At 40.6% G+C, this 20231-nt stretch overlaps 1 protein-coding gene across 1 annotated transcript; it reads left to right on the top strand.

The window, feature by feature from the left end:
- The first annotated feature begins 490 nt into the window (after positions 1-490).
- On the top strand, positions 491-19505 carry LOC111563171 (nardilysin-like). Its single transcript, XM_023262123.3, has 31 exons — positions 491-897; positions 2349-2531; positions 3853-4111; positions 4225-4306; positions 5110-5263; positions 5368-5441; positions 5529-5624; positions 6114-6236; positions 6645-6702; positions 6884-6957; positions 7524-7593; positions 7734-7811; positions 7916-8036; positions 8600-8658; positions 9123-9177; positions 10445-10549; positions 11172-11295; positions 11543-11629; positions 11798-11917; positions 12247-12298; positions 12580-12730; positions 14252-14379; positions 14645-14807; positions 15504-15535; positions 15784-15922; positions 16644-16691; positions 16775-16827; positions 17527-17610; positions 17676-17883; positions 18172-18258; positions 18332-19505. Exons 2-31 carry the CDS (start codon positions 2362-2364, stop codon positions 18527-18529), a joined length of 3252 nt encoding a protein of 1083 aa, XP_023117891.2. The 5' UTR covers positions 491-897; positions 2349-2361; the 3' UTR covers positions 18530-19505.
- Positions 19506-20231: the final 726 nt, after the last annotated feature.

The following is a 20231-nucleotide window of genomic DNA, read 5'->3' as shown; positions in this document are numbered from 1 at the left end:
ATTATATTGTATTATACTATGTTATATTAAATTATTTTGCAGTATATGATATTATGTGATATTGTATATGATATATTATAGTATGTTATAGTATATTATTATTATATTATAATCATGTTATATTAATATAATATAGCAAATATAATATTTATTATATTATATTATATTATATTATATTATATTATATTATATTATATTATATTATATTATATTATATTATATTATATTATATTATATTATATTATATTATATTATATTACATTATATTATATTATATTATATTATAGAGAGCGCATTATTTTCAACATGTCTGACAGGCTTGACACTGTCGTCATACATTCCTCCAATCAGAAGGCCCGTTTGTCTGTGATTGACGTGCTCTGAGCCAATCAGGAGCTTTGTTTTGCTCAGCCGCCGTTCGGTTGGAACCGGGCAGCAGCTCCAAACTTCCCGCAGCACTGAGCTAACAGAGCCGAAGGTGAGCGTCCTCTTTGTAGGAAGGTCTGTCCGTGTGGTGGGTCGGAGCTCCGGCGGAGCTGCTTGGCCGGCCGGTGGACAGACCAGACCGCGGGTGTTTGACTCCGGGTGTCGCACAGCTGTTGGCTGTTAGCCGTTAGCTGGTGGTGTTGTGTCATTTAGGATAACAGGATTAGCTAATGCTAACGCTAGCCCAGCCCGTCCGTTGCTGAGTTAACCAGTTACCATCCGCTTAAACTGTCTTATTAACTGAACCACTAACTTGTGCTTATACTGACAGATTCTTTATTGACGGTATTTGTGAATGTGTGAAGTTTTCTCGGAGCTGCTAACAGCTAAGCTAACAGGTTGTTGTGTTAAATTGGCTGATTTTAGCTTCCGCTGACTCTGTTAACAACCGAAGTGCTTCAGGTAAATCAGGTGTGTAGGTTTTAACTCTTTCTTCGGATATGTTTTGCAGGATAAAGGGAGTTTTTAACACAGCAGACGCTGAATTCGTCATATAAGTGCAGCTATAAAAGTATAAATACTCTATAAATACTGTGTAGAGCAGTAGGTATTTTAGTGGGCAGCTTCACTGACTTATTGACCTGCAGCCGTTTTATTGTGTATTTATTTTGTGATATTCTCATCATGAGCCTGTTAATCTGTTTAAAATCTAAATGTAAAGGCTGCTGTTTATACTGAACTCTGTTATTTCTTAAACCGGGGGTGTTAAACATGCGGCCCACGGGCCAAAAGCGGCCCTCCAGAGGGTCCTGTCCAGCCCTCAAAGTGTAAAAATTCCAGAGAAGACATTAACTGCAGATTGTAAATTAGTAAAACTATAAATTTAAGATAATTTCTTGACCATGACAAGTTGTTTTGATCAGAAAGTAAAATACTAGATTGCTCATTGTTCTTTTGTCTCCCATTTTTGTAATATTTTGGGGGTTTTTTTGTCTTTTTTTTGTCATTTTATTTACTGCTTTTGTCATTTTTTGTCTCATTTTTGTCATTTGTCCATTTTCTGTCGCATTGTAGCTTTTTTGTCTAATTTTTTGTCCCTTGTTTTGTTTCGCGTCATTTGTCCCATTTTTTGTTGTTGTTTTTCTCTTTTTTGCCGTTTTTTTAAAATCTTTTTTGTCTCGTTTTTGTTGTCTGTTTTTTTCTCGCTTTGTAACTTTTTTGTCTCATTTTTTGTCTCTTGTTTCGTGTCATTTGTCCCATTTTTTGTCGTTTTTCTCTTGTTTTTGTCATTTGTTTCATTTTTGTAATATTTTATTGTTTTTTGTCATTTTGTTTCTCGCATTTGTCATTTTTTGTCTCGTTTTTGTCATTTATCCATTTTTTTCTTGGTTTGTAACTTTATGTCCCTTTTTTGTTCTTGTTTCATGTCATTTGTCCCATTTTTTTGTGTTTTTTTTCTCTCATTTTTTTCATTTTGTTTCATTTTTGGAAGATTTTGTCTTGCTTTTGTTGGTTTTTGTCTGACTTTTGTCGCTTGTCTCATGTTTTAGTCATTTTGTTTTCGTTTTTGTCGTTTTGTGTTTCCGTTTTCTCTGTAAAATGTAAAATGTTAGTGTCCAGTGGTGTTAGTTTCAGGATTGCACATTGAGTCTAAATATTACTGCAAGTAGGCCGAGAGAAGGATTTAAGTTTCTGATGAAGGTAAATGAGTTAGAATGTCATAAATGAAGCTCTGCGATGCTGCAGAGATGCTTCGGTCCATTAGTCAGGTTCTCCAGATGTGGCACGAAGCAAAAATCACATCATCAGCTTATGTCAGTGGAAAAGAAAAGAAGAATCAGTCTGAATGATCCAACTATGGTTTGCTCTGCTCAAGGTTTTAGTTTGCAAACCTGCAGCTCATCATCATGTGTTTTCTCCAGAGGACTCGTTGAGATGCCTCAGACCAACAAGTCTGTGAGCGGCGGCGGAGCACCGGGTCAGGTTTCTGCTGCCGACCAGGATGAGCCGCCGCCGCAGGATGCCAGGCAGCCTCAGCTGGACGGAGGAGACGAGCAGGGAGACCCGGAGATCATCAAATCACCCAGCGACCCCAAGAAGTACAGGTGAGGACGCTTCCAGGTGATAGAAACCTCAGATAAAATCTATGAAACCTGATCCTGAACCTTCTCAGCTCCTGGTCTCAGTTTAAATATTATTATTTAGAACCCAAAACTAAGTTCTGGAAAATGTGTTGACTGAATTTAGATTCTGCTCTAATTACAGAGTCAGGAGCTGTGTGGTGTTAGTTGTCTTAATAATTATAGTAATATAGTTATGTTAATTGTCATAATAATTACAGTATAATAATGTTAATTATTGAAATAATTATAACCATATAATAATCTTAATTATCGTAATAATTATAATAAAATAATGATGTTAATTTTTGTAAAATGATAATTATAAGAATATAATTATGCTAATAATTATAATGTAATAATGTTAAAAGTAATAATAGAATAATGCTAATAATTATAATAATATAATAATATTAACTATGCTAATATAATAATATAGTAATGTTAGTTACGTAATAATTATAATAATACAATGATGTTAATTATCATAATAATTATAATAAAATAATGATGTTAATTTTTGTAATAATGATAATTATAAGAATATAATTATGCTAATAATTATAATGTAATAATGTTAAAGATAATAATAGAATAATGCTAATAATTATATTAATATTATAATGTTAACTATGCTAATATAATAATATAATAATGTTATCGTAATAATTATAATAATACAATGATGTTAATTATCATAGTAATTATAATAATCTAATAATGTTAATTATTACAATATTTATCATAATGTAATAATGTTAATTATAATAATAACAATAATATAATTTTGCTAATATTTATAATAATATAATAATTTTAACTATGCTAATAATTATAATAACATAGTAATATAAATTATTGTAATGAAGGTGAAGGTGGTTTACCTGACGGACAGGCGTGAAGGTGGTTTACCTGACGGACAGGTGTGAAGGTAGTTTACCTGACGGACAGGCGTGAAGGTGGTTTACCTGACGGACAGGCGTGAAGGTGGTTTACCTGACGGACAGGCGTGAAGGTGGTTTACCTGAACGACAGGCCTGAAAGTGGTTTACCTGACGGACAGGCGTGAAGGTGGTTTACCTGACGGACAGGCGTGAAGGTGGTTTACCTGACGGACAGGTGTGAAGGTGGTTTACCTGACGGACAGGCGTGAAGGTGGTTTACCTGACGGACAGGCGTGAAGGTGGTTTACCTGACGGACAGGCGTGAAGGTGGTTTACCTGACGGACAGGTGTGAAGGTGGTTTACCTGACGGAGAGGTGTGAAGGTGACCTCACAGACTGACCTCAGCTCTGCTCCTCTGCAGGTACATCGAGCTGAGCAACGGCCTGCGAGCGCTTCTCATCTCAGACTTCAGTGGCGCCAGCGGGACGGGAGGCGTCGACCCGGAGGACCAGAGGGAGGAGGAGGAAGAGGAGGAGGTAGAGCAGGAGGAGGAGGAGGAGGACTCAGGTGAGGGATCAGAGGAGGATGAGGAGGACGAGGAGGAGGAGGAGCAGGACAGCGACTTTGGAGAGCTGGATGAAGAAAACACAGCGAAGAAAAAGAAGAGCTCCGAGAAACAGGTGAGTGACGAACACAGGTGACGTCAGCACAGGTGTGTTACTGTAAAGTATTGTGTTACTGTGTGTTCCTGTGTGTATTGTTGTGTACTATGGTATATTATTGTGTGTTTCAGGCAGCAGCAGCGTTGTGTATCAGCGTCGGGAGCTTCAGTGACCCTGAGGACCTGCCTGGACTCGCACATTTCCTGGAGCACAGTAAGTTCAGTCTGAAGTGTTCATAAGTCTGTTTGCAGCTCAGTGACCCTGAACGCATTACAGACTGACCATCAAGAATTTACAACTAAAGACTCTTTCATGTCAAATTGAAAACAGATTTCTACAACGTAATGTCAATTAAAATATAAAATGTAAAATAATTGATTCATAACTATTCACCTCCTTTAAAGTAATTCACCTCATTGAACTCAGTGCAGCCGGATGGAACATGACTAGCTCTGACTAGACCTGGACATCTCAGAAACTAAGATCGAGAAGAAAGAGATTAGTGAGGGAGGCCACCGAGACACCTGTGACTCCTCTGAAGGAGTTCCTAGAAAGAGACTATAGTGGGAGGCCACCAAGACACCTATGACTCCTCTGAAGGACTTAGATAAAAGAGACTAGAGAGGACAGGGGAGCAAGTTGTTAGAGATCCATTCAGCATGGGGAAACATCTTTCTACAGCTGATGAGCAGATTAGAGAGGAAAAGTCTGGAAACATGGAGATAGAAAAACATCTACAGGATGAGGAGATCGTAGGAGCTTCAGGAGAAACCAACTGGAGGTTCTGGAAGACATTTCTAAAAACGTCTTCCTCCTGAAGCTCCTACAACTACCAGGACCTGGATGACTGAGAACCTCCACAGCAGTATGAGGAGACACCATTAATTCAGAGTTTAACATCTGAGAAGAAACATGATGGTTCAGGTTCAGGAGGAAACATGGAGATAGTTGAACATCTCCTTCTTCGTGGTTGTTGTGTTTCCAGAGAGGTTCTAACCTGGTTGTTTCCTGTCCAGTGGTGTTTATGGGCAGTGAGAAATACCCGGCAGAGAACGGCTTCGACGCCTTCCTGAAGAAACACGGAGGAAGTGACAACGCCTCCACCGACTGCGAGAGGACCATCTTCCAGTTTGACGTCCAGAGGAAATACTTCAGGGAGGCGCTGGACAGGTGAGCTGCACACGGTTCACCTGCAGGGTTCTGACTCGACTCAGACGAGTTAAAGTCCACAGAGATGAACAGAACTCTCCAGTGTTCTGCTGTTTGTGATCCAGGTGGGCTCAGTTCTTCATCTGTCCTCTGATGATCGAGGACGCCATCGACAGAGAAGTGGAGGCCGTGGACAGCGGTGAGTCTGCACTGATTCTGGTTCTGGAGCGGCTCTGAGCTCTGGTCCTGTCCGTCTCTTCATCCTCCTCCATGTCTGCATCCTCAGAGTACCAGCTGGCCCGACCGTCGGACTCCCACCGGAAGGAGATGCTGTTTGGGAGTTTGGCCAAACCGGGACACCCGATGAGTAAATTCTGCTGGGGTGAGAACCACTGACGGTTAAACCTGTAAGGCCCAAAGATAGAAAAAAATGAGCAAAGAAATATATAAACTAACAAACAATTATTTATATATATATATATATATATATATATATATATATATATATATATATATATATATATATATATATACACACACATATGTAAACTCAAATATAGAAAGAAATTAGCAATGAAATATAACAAAAAAATAAAAAGAATAATATATAAACCCATATATATATATATATATATATATATATATATATATATATATATATATATATATATATATATATATATATATATATATAGGTAGATAATATTTAAAATCTAAAACTGATGTATTTCTGCAACAGTGGGTTTTAACGGATTAAATGAAGCACAGCTGTCCTCTGACTTGACATTCAGAAACACATTTCGTGTAATAATGTGGTTGTATCTGCAGAAGGGGAGGGTTCTGCATCTCACAGGTGTTCTCCTCCCGACAGGTAACGCTCAGACATTAAAGCACGAGCCCAGAGAGAAGCAGATCAACACCTACCAACGGCTCAGAGACTTCTGGAGGAGATACTACTCTGCTCACTACATGACGCTGGCGGTGCAGTCTAAAGGTAGAACAACCTGGGAGCTGAATGTTACCCACCAGAACTCACCTTCTGTTCACATACTTCAGCTGAAAACACAAAAATACAGATTCTGTGAAGCAGAATCATATTTAGCCTTAAAGAGATGTAGAATCTAGAAAAGTGTTCATCAGGTTACAAACGTATTTATAACCATTTCAACAGGTTTTACATTAAGGTTAAAGTGTGTCTGATGACTGTTCATCAGGTTGATCTCCTCATCTGTAATCATGAACCAGGAGTCCAAATGTCCTGGTGTTCACACAGACTTTTACATTTCTTCTTTTTCTCATGTGTTTTGTACAACATCAGCCTAAAGTCAGGCCTCACTGCAGCACTTTAATGGTTGAGTGAAACGTTTTCTTTTCACTAGCTCACAGTGTTTTTGTTGTGCAGAGAGTCTGGACACTCTGGAGCAGTGGGTCAGAGAGATTTTCATCAAGGTTCCCAACAAGTAAGACGCACACACTGAAAACACACTGAAATACACTGAAAACACACTGAAAATACTAGGAAAATACACTGAAAACACACTGAAACAGGCTTGTCTTGTTTTCTGGCATTTTATGGAATTTAAATATTAATTATTTGCAGCTTTTACCAATAAATGACAACTTGTTTGTGTGGTTTTTCAGCGGTGAACCTCGAGCCGACTTCTCTCATCTGCAGCAGCCGTTTGACACTCCGGCGTTCAACAAGCTCTACAGAGGTTATTATTATTATCGTTATTGTTGTTTTTATTATTACTGTTATCATCATTATTGTTATTATAATTATTATCATTACTATTATTATTATTATTTTATTAATAGTACTTGTGCTACTACTAGTAGTAGTCGTAAATTTTTTAAATACAAAACATAGTTACAGAATAAACCAGCTTCTGGAAACTATTATATAACATATTTTTTAATATTCTATATATTTTTTGAATTAAATACGGTTTTAAATTTGTTGACTATTTGTAATAATAATTTTTTTAATGTTTAATTTCCGACAAAAATATTTTGTCAGGTTTTTGTTTTTAAAAGTATTTTTTCATTTTAAATTATCTAAAAAATATGCAGAAAAAGGGTTATAAAATAGATAATTATAAATAGTGAATAATATTACTAAATGTCCCACAGTTGTTAATAAACTGTCAGAAAAATAAAATAATAAATATGTAAATAGAGATCAATAAAAGACCCAAAAGTCTGTAAAATCCAGCTTCACCTGCTCAGTGGTTCCTGTCATGTTCTTACTTGTGTTCTGCTGTGATTAATGTGGTTCCAGTTGTTCCTGTGAGGAAGGTTCACGCTCTGACCATCAGCTGGGCCGTCCCTCCACAGGGGAAACACTACAGGTGAGTCTGACGGAGGTCAGGTTTCAGCACCTTCACACCCAAACCATCCAGGAACCTGTGATCCGTGGTGTTTCTGGAGGTGTGGTTCTGGTCCAGCGTTTGTAGCTGCAGCAGGTTGATCCTCAGTGTGTTTGTCTCAGAGTGAAGCCTCTCCATTACATCTCCTGGCTGATCGGACACGAAGGCAGCGGCAGCATCCTGTCGCTGCTCCGCAGGAAGTGAGTTCAGCACGATAAATACAACCTTCTGTGGAGATAGATCACATTATATACAGTGGAGATATAAATATATATAAATATGTGGTTCTATAATGTGTGTTCAGGTGTTGGGCTCTGGCTCTGTTTGGAGGAAACAGTGAAACCGGCTTTGACCAGAACACCACCTACTCCATCTTCTCCATCTCCATCACCCTCACCGACCAGGGATACCACAACTTCTACCAGGTACACACACCTTCTACCATCTACACACACCTTCTACCATCTACACACACCTTCTACCATCTACACACACCTTCTACCATCTACACACACCTTTTACCAACTACACACAACTTTTACCATCTACACACACCTTCTACTAGATACACACACCTTCTACTAGATACACACACCTTCTACCAACTACACACAACTTCTACCAACTACACACACCTTTTACTAGATACACACACCTTCTACCATCTACACACACCTTCTACCATCTACACACACCTTCTACCATCTACACACACCTTCTACCAACTACACACACCTTCTACCAACTACACACACCTTCTACTAGCTACACACACCTACCATCTACACACACCTTCTACCATCTACACACACCATCTACACACACCTTCTACTAGCTACACACACCTTCTACCATCTACACACACCAGCTACACACACCTTTCTGTGTTTCAGGTGTGTCAGCAGACAGGTGTTAGTTCACCTGTGTGTCAGTGTTTTGTGGTGCTACCATCCTTCAGGACTGACCTCCATCCCTGTTGTGTGTGCAGGTGGTCCACTTTGTGTTCCAGTACCTGAAGATGCTGCAGACTCTGGGTCCTCAGCAGAGGTCAGACTCTCACCTTCTACTGCACATGCTCAGTAGCACCGGGTTTCCTTTATGTAGATTCAACCTATTCAGCTGTTAGCGTTAGCTCTTCCTCCTGTATTAAACCTGTTATTTACTGTAAGAAGCTAGCTAATACTGAGCTAAAGTCCACAGTACATTTTCTCACATGCATGACCTCCTTCTTCTTCTGCCTTCTTGGTTATCATGTTTTTAATCAGTTAAATTCTGAGTCAGTTAATTAACTAATAACCTGAGTAGTTTCCTCCTGCAGCAGAATTTAAAAACATGTTTATTATTCTTTTAGAAACAACTTCAATGAGAGATGAGGCAGAGCTAGAGATCATCCAGATGTAAATATAACATCTGTATTTTCTAACAGGCTGAACAGGAAACCCAGTAACTCCTTCATCTGTTCTACATGTTGAATCCGTAAAAACTGCTGCTCTGCTAAACTTGTGTTTCAGGATCTACGAGGAAATTCAGAAGATAGAAGCCAATGAATTCCACTATCAGGAGCAGGTACTGCAGAAACAGTAGGAGGCTGGAATTAATCAGCTGTTATTAAAGCAGCGACAATAATAACTAGAAAAGAACTCAGAGACCTCAGTACTCCTCCAAGGCTGCTCAGTCGTTGTATCATTTCCAACGGCTGAAATTTTTAATAAAAAATGACCTTGTGGTGAGTACAGGCGTGTTTTATGCATGTGTACATTATGTACGGATACCGAATCACATGTCCTAAATATGTAGCGGGCGGCTGGAATTGGTGGGACTCAGAAACACCCCCACAATTTAATCAGTTGTTCCTTGGATCATTTCTGATGGATAAGTCCTGATAAGTCCTCAGCGGTGGATTTGTAGTAGGATCACAATCATGTGATCATCAGCAGGCAGCTGACGTAGCGTTCACTTGTTGTCAGTTGTCATGGTTACAATGATGCTGTGACACTATCTCGCAATGATACATAAATCTTTAACAAATCTCCACATTTGTCCAAAATGATTAGAAATTTGTCTAGAACTTGCTCAAAAAAATCCTCTTTTCCTGTTCAAAACCTGTCCTAAATGAGTTAAACGTCTAGGATGACTGAGAAGGGTTTAAAAAAATGACTAAAAATGGGTCCAAAATGATTTTAAAATGTCTTCAAACTATTAAAATTTTCTTTAAAAAGTAGGAATTATTCAGTTACAGTTTTATAAACATTGGTGGTCCTCAGCGGTGGTTTTGTAGTAAGATCACAATGATGTGATCGTCAGCTTGTTTACTTGTCATAGTTACAGTGACACCGTGCCGCTATCTGGCAATGATACAGAAATCTTTGACAAATCCGTGGATCCAGACTATAAGCCACATCACTGCCAAAATCTAATCACTTGGTACTTGTGTCATTTCTGACTTTCCCTGAAAATTTCATCCAAATCCGTTAGTCTGTTTTTGAGGAATGTTGCTAACAGACAGACAGACACGGATTGTCACGTAACTCCGCCATGTTTCTTGTTGGAGTAAAAATATGAATTTTAGAGGAAAGAAAACTGGGGGTTGTGTAGAGAAACAATAGGATTGTTCAACTGGACTCGGTCCTTGAAGTCTCACCTTCAATGAGAAGTGAAACGTCTCAAGAACTTGAGGACGTTCTTCGAGGAATGTTGGGAACAGACAGACAGACAAACCAATGGCGATCACATATCAATCAGGTTTTAGAGTTTTACAGAAATATTGTTGAACGTGGATCTGGTCCCAATAGAACCCCTAACCTGCTGCTCTCGTTCTGGTTCTGCCCCACAGACGGATCCCATTGAGTTTGTGGAGAACATCTGTGAGAACATGCAGCTGTTTCCCAGATCAGACTTCCTGACCGGAGACCAGCTCATGTTCGAGTACGACCCCCAGGTACCGGACTACACCCAGACTCTAATCCATACCCTGATCCAGACCAGACTCTAAACCAGACTCTAAACCAGACCCTGATCCAAACCCTGATTCAGACTCTGATCCAGAACCTGATCCAGATCCAGACTGATCCAGACTCTGATCCAGACCCAGATCCAGACTGATCCAGACTCTGATCCAGACCCTGATCCAGACTCTGATCCATACCCTGATCCAGACTCTGATCCAGACCCTGATCCAGACTGATCCAGACTCTGATCCAGATCCAGACTCTGATCCATACTCTCATCCAGACTCTGATCCAGACCCTGATCCAGACTGATCCAGACCCTGGTCTAGACTCTGATCCAGACCAGACTCTGATCCAGACCCTGATCCAGACTCTGATCCGTACCCTTATCCAGACTGATCCAGACCCTGGTCCATACTCTGATCCATACCCTGATCCAGACTCTGATCCAGACTCTGATCCATACCCTGATCCAGACTCTGATCCAGACCCTGATCCAGACTCTGATCCATACCCTGATCCAGACTCTGATCCATACCCTGATCCAGACTCTGATCCAGACCCTGTATTGTGAGTCCAGTCTAACGTGGGTCTTGTATTCTGTTGGTCCAGGTCATCAGTGCTGCTCTGGACCTGCTGACCCCGGACCGAGCCAACCTGCTGCTGCTGTCTCCAGAGAACGAAGGTCGCTGCCCCCTCAGAGAGAAGTGGTTTGGTACCATCTACAGCATGGAAGGTAAGTCTGGACCTTGAGGTGTTACGGGGGAACCAGAACTTTACAGCACGCTGCAGGTCCAAACGGACTCATTCAGAGATAGTAGAACCTTAGAGTTCTGAGATTCAGCAGGGTGACTGAGAACTGACGGTTTAGATTCAGAACCTGACATGATGTCAGAACCTGGACATGAAACAACAGAGACTAACAGGTAATCTGATGACACACCTGGATAACCTCTGTTATCTCACCTGTGTTTACCTGTCAGATGTTCCAGACGACTGGACTCAGCGCTGGACAGGAAACTTAGAACTCAACCCTGAACTCCACCTTCCTGCTGAGAACAAGTTCATCGGTCAGTACGAGTTCACAGATACCACACCAGATTATTATTATTATTGATGAAAGTCTTCATTAATCAATAAGTAGTTTGATTATTATTTCCATTAACCAATAAATAGTTTATTATCTCCAATAATCAGTAAGTAGTTTGATCGGTGGACTGATCCACTCTGATCCTCAGCGACTGACTTCACCCTGAAGCCGTCCGACTGTCCCGACTCGGAGTTTCCTGTCCGGATCCTGAACAGTGACCGCGGCTGTTTGTGGTACAAGAAGGACAACAAGTTCAGGATCCCTAAAGGTGAGTCCAAGCAGCAGCATCATCAGAACCAGATCAGAACCAGACCTGACTGGACTCTGCAGTGTTATCAGTTCTCATCCAGGTAAATGTTGTCACCTGAACCAGCAGCTCCACTTGGTGGACAGTCTGAGTCATTACAACAACATCTGATCGATTAACAGAACTTTATTGATCCCAGCAGTACAGATGATAATGAAAATAATCTTGGTAATATTTAGAAACGTGACTTTCTGAATAATTCTTGTTTCTAATCTTGTAAATGGAGCCGCAGTGATAAACTGAATAATGTCAGGTATTTATCTGATCTTCATAAACTTTGTGTGTTTCAGCCTACATTCGCTTCAACCTGATCTCACCGATGATCCAGAAGAGTCCTGAGAAGTAAGAGGATCGATGTTTTAGATGTTTTCAGATCTACTTGTTTTCACCCTCAGAACAACCAGTGAGGCCATTTTAAAGTTTCAGTAACTCCAACAGTCATGAGACGTGCTGAGAACAGAGAGAAGAGTTCCATCAGATCAGAATGAGGACAGTTTGAAGATGAGGAGATGTTTCCATTTATATCTGGATGGATCCATGTTTCTACTAAAATACAGACATTTTTGATCTGTATTATCTAAACACTAAAGATCAGTGATGAAGGTTCTCTTCCTCCTCCTCAGTCTGGTTCTCTTCGACCTCTTCGTCAACATCCTGGCCCACAACCTGGCAGAACCGGCCTACGAAGCGGACGTGGCTCAACTGGAATACAAACTGGTGGCTGGAGAACACGGACTGGTGGTCCGACTGAAGGGCTTCAACCACAAACTACCGGTCAGACGTACAACAGACACACAACACTGTAACACAACAGACACACAAAAAACACACGCAGACACACAACACAGTAAGTCTAGAATAGAACCAGAACAGAAAATCTAGATTGAAACTAGAGAACATAAAGTCTAGAATCTGGTTCTATTCTAGACTTTGTGTTCTGGTTCTATTCTGGACTTTATGTTCTAGTTCTATTCTAGACTTTATGTTTTGGTTCTATTCTAGACTATGTTCTCTGGTTTTATTCTAGACTTTATGGTCTGGTTCGTATTCTAGACTTTACGTTTTCGTTCTGTTCTAGACTTTATGTTCTGGTTCTATTCTAGACATTACGTTCTGGCTCTGTTCTAGACTTTATGTTCTAATTTTATTCTTGACTTTATTTTCTCTGGTATTATTCTCAACTTTATGTTCTCTGGTTCTATTCTAGACTTTGTGTTCGGTTCTGTTCTGAACTTTATGTTCTTGTTCTATTCTAGACTTTATGTTCTAGCTCTAAAGTCCAGAACAGAACCAGAGAACACAAAGTCTAGAATAGAACCAGAGAACACAAAGTCTAGAACAAAACCAGAACTTAAAGTCTAAAACAAAACCAGAACATAAAGTCTGGAATAAAAAAACATAAAATCTAGAAGAGAAGCAGAACATAAAGTCTAGAACAGAGCCAGAGAACATAAAGTCTAGAAGAGAACCAGAGAACATAAAGTCTAGAATAGAACCATAACAGAAAGTCTAGAACAGAACGAGAGAACATAAAATCTGGAACAGAACCAGTACATAAAATCTAGAATAGAACCAGAACATGAAGTCTAGACTACAACCAGAACATAAAATTTGGAATAGAACAGAACATAAAGTCTAGAACAGAACCAGAGAACATAAAATCTACAACAGAACTGGAACATAAAGTCTGGAATAGAACCAGAACATAAAGTCTAGAACAGAATCAGAACATAAAGTCTAGAACAGAACCAGAGAACATAAAGTCTAGAACAGAACTAGAGAACATAAAGTCTAGAATAAAACCAGAGAACATAAAGTCTATAATAGAACCATAACAGAAAGTCTGGAATAGAGCCAGAATATAAAGTCTAGAATAGAACCAGAACATAAAGTCTAGAATAGAACCAGAGAATATAAAGTCTTGATCAGAACCAGAACGTAAAGTCCAGAACAGAGCCAGAGAACATAAAGTCAAGAACAAAATCAGAACATGAAGTTGACAACAGAATCAGAACATAAAATCTAGAACAGAACCAGAACCTAAAGTCTAGAATAGAACCAGAGAACAGAAAGTCTAGAACAGAACCAGAACATAAAGTATAGAATAGAACCAGAGAACATAAAATCTAGAACAGAACCAGAACATAAAGTCTGGAATAGAACCAGAGGCTATAAAATCTAGTACAGGACCAGAGAACATAAAATCTAGAACAGAACATATGAACATAAAGTCTAGAACAGAACCAGAGAACAGAACATATGAACTAAATTCTCTGGATCTGTTGCTTCTTCCAGCTGCTGCTGAAGCTGATCGTGGATCAGTTATCGGACTTCAGCTCTGAAGTTGGAGTCTTCAACATGTTCTCAGAGCAGCTGAAGAAAACCTACTTCAACATCCTCATCAAACCCGACAGACTCGGCAAGTACGTCCTCAGAGGAACCAGAACCGCGACACTCATCAGATCATTTCTGATCAGAATGTCTCTGAATTATTCCTGCCACAAAACGGTCTAAACAGTGTCTGTGAAACTTTATATTTATGTCAGATAGAACTCTTAAAGATAAAATCCTGAAATGTTCTCTGTTATTTCTCATCATGTTGTTAATTCACAACCTGTTCTACTGATATAATGTCTGTTTGCTAATGCTAAGCTACGCTACGCTAACCCAGCTGTGGTCTTCTCTCAGAGACGTCCGGCTGCTGATCCTGGAACACTGCCGCTGGTCCGTCATCCAAAAGTATCAGGCCGTGACCCGCGGACTCTCCGTCGACGACCTCATGACCTTCGTGTCGGGGCTGAAGGCGGAGCTTTACGTGGAGGGGCTGGTGCAGGGAAACTTCAGCAGCATGGTGAGACACCTGCAGGACACCTGGACTCATCCCACCTGAGCAACCAGCTGCACACTTAATACACCTTCATCACCTCCATCCTCCACCTGCTGCTGCTAGACGCACACCTGATTTAACATTTCAGTGGTCAGTTTTACATCACCAACACTAAACACATCTGAAACACACCAGAAACACACCAGACACATACCTAAAACACACCAGAACACACAAGAAATACACCTGAATATACCTGAACACACCAGATACACACCAGAAACGCACCTGAATACACCTGACAGCACCTGAACATACCTGAATACACCTGAACACACCAGAAACACGTGAATACACCTGAAACACATTTGAACACGCTAGAAACACACTTGAACAAACCTGAAACATACATGAAACACAAATGAATACACCAGAAACATACCTGAATATACCTAAACACACCTGAATACATTTGAAACATACCTGAAACACACCCGAACACACCTGAGTCCTGCTCATTATATCTAAAGGTGAAGAAGAACCAACCAGAGAACACAGATCTTTTTTAAAACACATTTTAAAAACTGGATTTTATTCTTTTACTTTTTGTTTGTTTTCAGTTTTACTCTGAACCTTTTTATATTCCACTTATTCTTTTCCTTTCCTTTGATGCGTTGTGGCCGTGATGCTGTGATTTAACTGAAATTTTCACTCCACCAGGAGTCCAAAGAGTTCCTGCACTACTTCACTGAGTGAGTATCTATTCATCCATCCATCCATTCATTCATTCATTCATCCATTCATTCCCATTCCATCAGGTCATAAAGAATCACTCTGAGGTAAATCTGAAGCTTTGGATTCTTTACAGAAAGACGAGTTTGTTAAAAGGAGGAAACATTCAGATACTAAAAAACTCATCGTCTTCACTGATGTAAAACAGATAAATGTTGTGAGATGTGAGGTTTAAATCTGTAACAGAGTTTCATTGTGATGTAAATAGGAAGCTGCAGTTCCAGCCACTGACTGCAGAGGTCCCCGTTCTGTTCCGGGTGGTTGAGCTGCCGCAGAAACATCATCTCTGTAAAGTCAAATCTCTGAACAAAGGAGACGCAAACTCAGAGGTCACCGTCTACTACCAGGTATTTAATCAGCTGCTCCTGCTTTTATTTTGAAGGACCGGGAGTCTGATGTGTTAAAGATGGACCAGACAAGGTTCTAGTTTTTAGATATTTAGACCTTAAATCTGTTTAAGATGACTCAAAAATGATCCAAAATAACCCCAAACTGTCCAAAAATTATGTAACATGTCTTTAAAATGATTAGCATTGTGTCCAACACAAGATAAAAACTAACTTCAAATCTGGTCAGAATGACTCAAAATTCCCAAAAATGACTCAAAATTTGTCCAGAATCAGATACAATCTGTCCAGAGTGACTTGAAACTTGCTAAGAATGAATCAGAACTGTCTAAAATGACAAGAGTTAACAATTATTAGTCTTTGACTATGGAAAAAAGCGCCGAACCTTCAATCCATTCAATGGTCTAATGTTTCCATAAAGTTCCTGTAAGTGTATATCTATGGACGGATCCATATTTCTACTAAAATACAGTCTTTGGTCGACATTTCTCCAACTGTTGAGGCTCTAACATCAGTAGAATCTGAGGTGGGGAAAGTTTGACCAGACAAGGTTCCAGTTTTTAGATATTGATTCTGATGTCTGGACATATTCGGATAAATCAGACAAATTTCAGGTGTGAAAACATGACTTTCTGAAAATTCTGACTAAATATGAAACATACCGTAGCTTTGGAGGATCTTTTACCTGAGTGAACGTCTTCCTGATGATTGTGTGTTTCAGTCGGGGCTGAAGCAGCTCAGAGAGCACGCCCTGATGGAGCTGCTGGTGGTGAGTCTGATGCTTTCAGCTTTAAAGCATTTCAACTCACCTGTGGGTGTGAGCTGCAGGTGTAACTCAGTGTTTGTGTTCAGATGCACATGGAGGAGCCCTGCTTCGACTTCCTCCGCACCAAAGAGACTCTGGGGTGAGTGTTGGTTCACCTGGAACCAACGTTTAAACCGGATTCCACCTTTATCCAGCTGCTGTTCATGTCTAACGTGATTTATTATGTAAATGGATTTGGACCAGTTCAATCTGGATTCATTCAGTAAAGTAATCCAGTCATTTCAGGTACTTAAAGGAAAAATACTGAACTTTAGATCACAGAGAAACTGTTGGGAACTTTTAGCATCAAGTTTATTTCTGCAGCAGCTCATCACGTTATTCACAACTTCATATAAAATATTAAATACAGCAAAATTATCAATAAATAAAGACATCAGATTTCATAGAATAATAATAACAGCTGCAGTTTGTTTATAATACCTCAAATAATTAATATACATCTAAAATTGGGAACTTTATCACCTCAATCTGTCGTTTACATGTAGAGAAATAATCCAACCACATCATTATTATTACTATTATTATCACTACTACTACTATTATTATTATTATTATTATTATTATTATTATTATTATTATTATTATTATTAATAATAATAATAATAATAATAATAATAATAATAATAATAATAATAATAATAATAATAATAATATTTCATCATCATTATTACTATTACTATTATTATTATTATTACTACCAGCTGATCAAACTGTTGGTTCCTGATGTTTCCATGGAAACAGGCTGCAGGTGTAACCCTGACGTGTGGTGTCTGTGCAGGTACCAGGTGTATCCCACCTGCAGAAACACTTCGGGGGTTCTGGGGTTCTCCGTCACCGTGGAGACTCAGGCCACTAAGTTCAGGTGAGTCCAGATGAGTTTCCCTGCGAGTCTCCAGGTGAAACCGACTGACGGCGTCTCTCCCGCAGCTCCGAGCTGGTGGAGGCCAAGATCGAGGACTTCCTGCGGAGCTTCGGCGAGCGTCTGGCGGCCCTGAGCGAAGACGCCTTCAACACCCAGGTGACGGCGCTGATCAAGCTGAAGGAGTGTGAAGACGCTCACCTGGGAGAGGAGGTGGACCGCAACTGGTTCGAGGTGGTGACACAACAATACCTGTTCAACCGGCTACACAAGGAGGTAAACACAACACACACACACACAACACACACACACACACACACACACAACAGACACACAACAGACACACAACAATACGTGTTCAACCGGCTACACAAGGAGGTAAACACAACACATACACACACACACACAACAGACACACAACAGACACACAACAGTATCTGTTCAACCGGCTACACAAAGAGGTAAACACAACACACACATAAAAGAGACACAACAGACACACAACAGACATGTGGGTTCTGGTTCTGGTGTGTAACCAGCTGTGTTCTGGTTCTGGTTCTGCAGATCGAGGCTCTGAAGGCGTTCCGTCAGGAGAACCTGGTGTCGTGGTTCTTGGAGCACAGAACCAACAGCAGGAAGCTCAGTGTTCACGTGAGTCTGTTCACTTCCTGTTCGTGTCCACATTACAGCTGAATAAAGTTTATTCAAACGCGTCTGTGTTCAGGTGGTGGGTTTCGGCGTGGAGGAGAACGACCCGGTGGATCCGAACGCCGCCGACAGCTCGTCCTGCTCAACGTACGGCGAGGTGAGCGAGCTGAGCTTCCTGCCGGCGACGACGCTGAAGGACGTGACGCTGATCAGTGACATCAGAAGCTTCACCTCCACACTGCCGCTGCACCCCTACCACAAGATCCTCAGCTAGGCCCCGCCCCCTACCACAAGATCCTCAGTTAGGCCCCGCCCCTACCACAGGATCCTCAGCTGGGCCCCACCCCTACCACAAGATCCTCAGTTAGGCCCCGCCCCTACCACAGGATCCTCAGCTGGGCCCCACCCCTACCACCAGATCCTCAGCTGGGCCCCACCCCACCACAAGATCCTCAGCTAGGCCCCGCCCCTACCACAAGATCCTCAGCTAGGCCCCACCCCTACCACAAGATCCTCCGCTAGGCCCCGCCCCTACCACAAGATCCTCTGCTAGGTCCCGCCCCTACCACAAGATCCTCAGCTAGGCCCCACCCCACCACAAGATCCTCCGCTAGGCCCCGCCCCTATCACAAGATCCTCCGCTAGGCCCCACCCCACCACAAGATCCTCCGCTAGGCCCCGCCCCTACCACAAGATCCTCAGCTAGGCCCCACCCCACCACAAGATCCTCCGCTAGGCCCCGCCCCTATCACAAGATCCTCCGCTAGGCCCCGCCCCATCACAAGATCCTCAGCTAGGCCCCGCCCCTACCACCAGAGCCTCAGCTAGACCCCGCCCGCACCACCAGCAGCTCAGCCAGGCCCTGCCCCAAGATCCTGAGCTAGGCCCCGCCCACTGCAACACCACCTCTTGATTCGCTGTCTTTCTGTAACCATGGCAACAGCTGTTTTCTTCTCTGTGATTGGTTGATTAACGCTGCCTTCACATGCTGTGGGAAACTGTAAAAATAACCTTCTAAAAACTACAATCATGGCGGCCAGTGATTTTATTATGTCTGAGTTCTTCTAACTGTGAAATATGGTAGTTCCCAGGAGCAGTGAAGGCAGCATGATGACTCAGGGCTCTGCTTTAACGTGTTCATACTGTAATGTGTTGAAGGTCATACGTGATGTCATCGACACGTAGATAATCTGAGTTCAATGTTTCGGGTGGATTTTTCTGTTGGTAAATAATAAAAAGATTTAAAGGGCTTTTCTAACATTTCCTTTAATGTTTTATTTCTTCTTTCAGCAGCAACAAACAGAATCACAGCAAACACAAAAACTTGATCCATTACAAAGTTTATCTTCTAAAATCATTTTCAGTGAATAAAAATGTTCCTTCCATTGTCAGTAATTGTTCTGACCAACCACCGATCACACGTATGAGCCATATTTACCCAGAATGCACACAAAAAACGTCCAAAAATACTTGAAACCAGAGAAAAAGACTTGTGATGATACAATAAGGAGAAATTATTTAAAAACGTTCATTAAAAAGTGATAAATCTGGATCACCTCTGTGGACTTCAAGGACTCTGGAAATATTCACAGTATGAAGGTAGAACTCTTATCACTGATAAAGTTACTGAAAGTTTAGTCAGAAAATTATTTTAGAAACTTCAGAAAATGTTCATAATGACTGAAAGAGTTGTTCAAAATTACATGAAAGTTGTCCTAAATTGCACTAAGTTGTTCAAATGTGTCTAAAAGGACTTAAAATGTGTATATTTCCTCAATAACTTGTCCCAATTTTAACATCTGAACGAGACAAAAAAAATTCACTGCAGGTTTAAACATGAACTTCTCAGGTCAACTTTCCTTTTTAAACTGCTGCTGGATTCTGATAAAAATCTGAAGTCACTAGATCTAAAATATAATTTGGATTTATCAAAATGATCTATTAATACATTAAATTTATATTTCAGCCTGACTTAT

Source organism: Amphiprion ocellaris, chromosome 2 (genome assembly GCF_022539595.1).
Source record: "Amphiprion ocellaris isolate individual 3 ecotype Okinawa chromosome 2, ASM2253959v1, whole genome shotgun sequence".
NCBI classification, from domain to species: domain Eukaryota; kingdom Metazoa; phylum Chordata; class Actinopteri; family Pomacentridae; genus Amphiprion; species Amphiprion ocellaris.
The sequence above is the reverse complement of the archived record's forward strand: the minus strand, read 5'-3'. Positions and strand labels throughout refer to the sequence as shown.

What these genes read in the sequence shown, in the direction of transcription:
- LOC111563171 (XM_023262123.3), top strand. Translation starts at nt 2,362, where the DNA reads ATGCCTCAGACCAACAAGTCTGTGAGCGGCGGCGGAGCACCGGGTCAG. An exon ending in ACTCAGGCCACTAAGTTCAG is followed by an intron (nt 17,611 to 17,675) that starts GTGAGTCCAGAT and finishes TCTCTCCCGCAG; the next exon opens with CTCCGAGCTGGTGGAGGCCA. An exon ending in GCAGGAAGCTCAGTGTTCAC is followed by an intron (nt 18,259 to 18,331) that starts GTGAGTCTGTTC and finishes GTCTGTGTTCAG; the next exon opens with GTGGTGGGTTTCGGCGTGGA.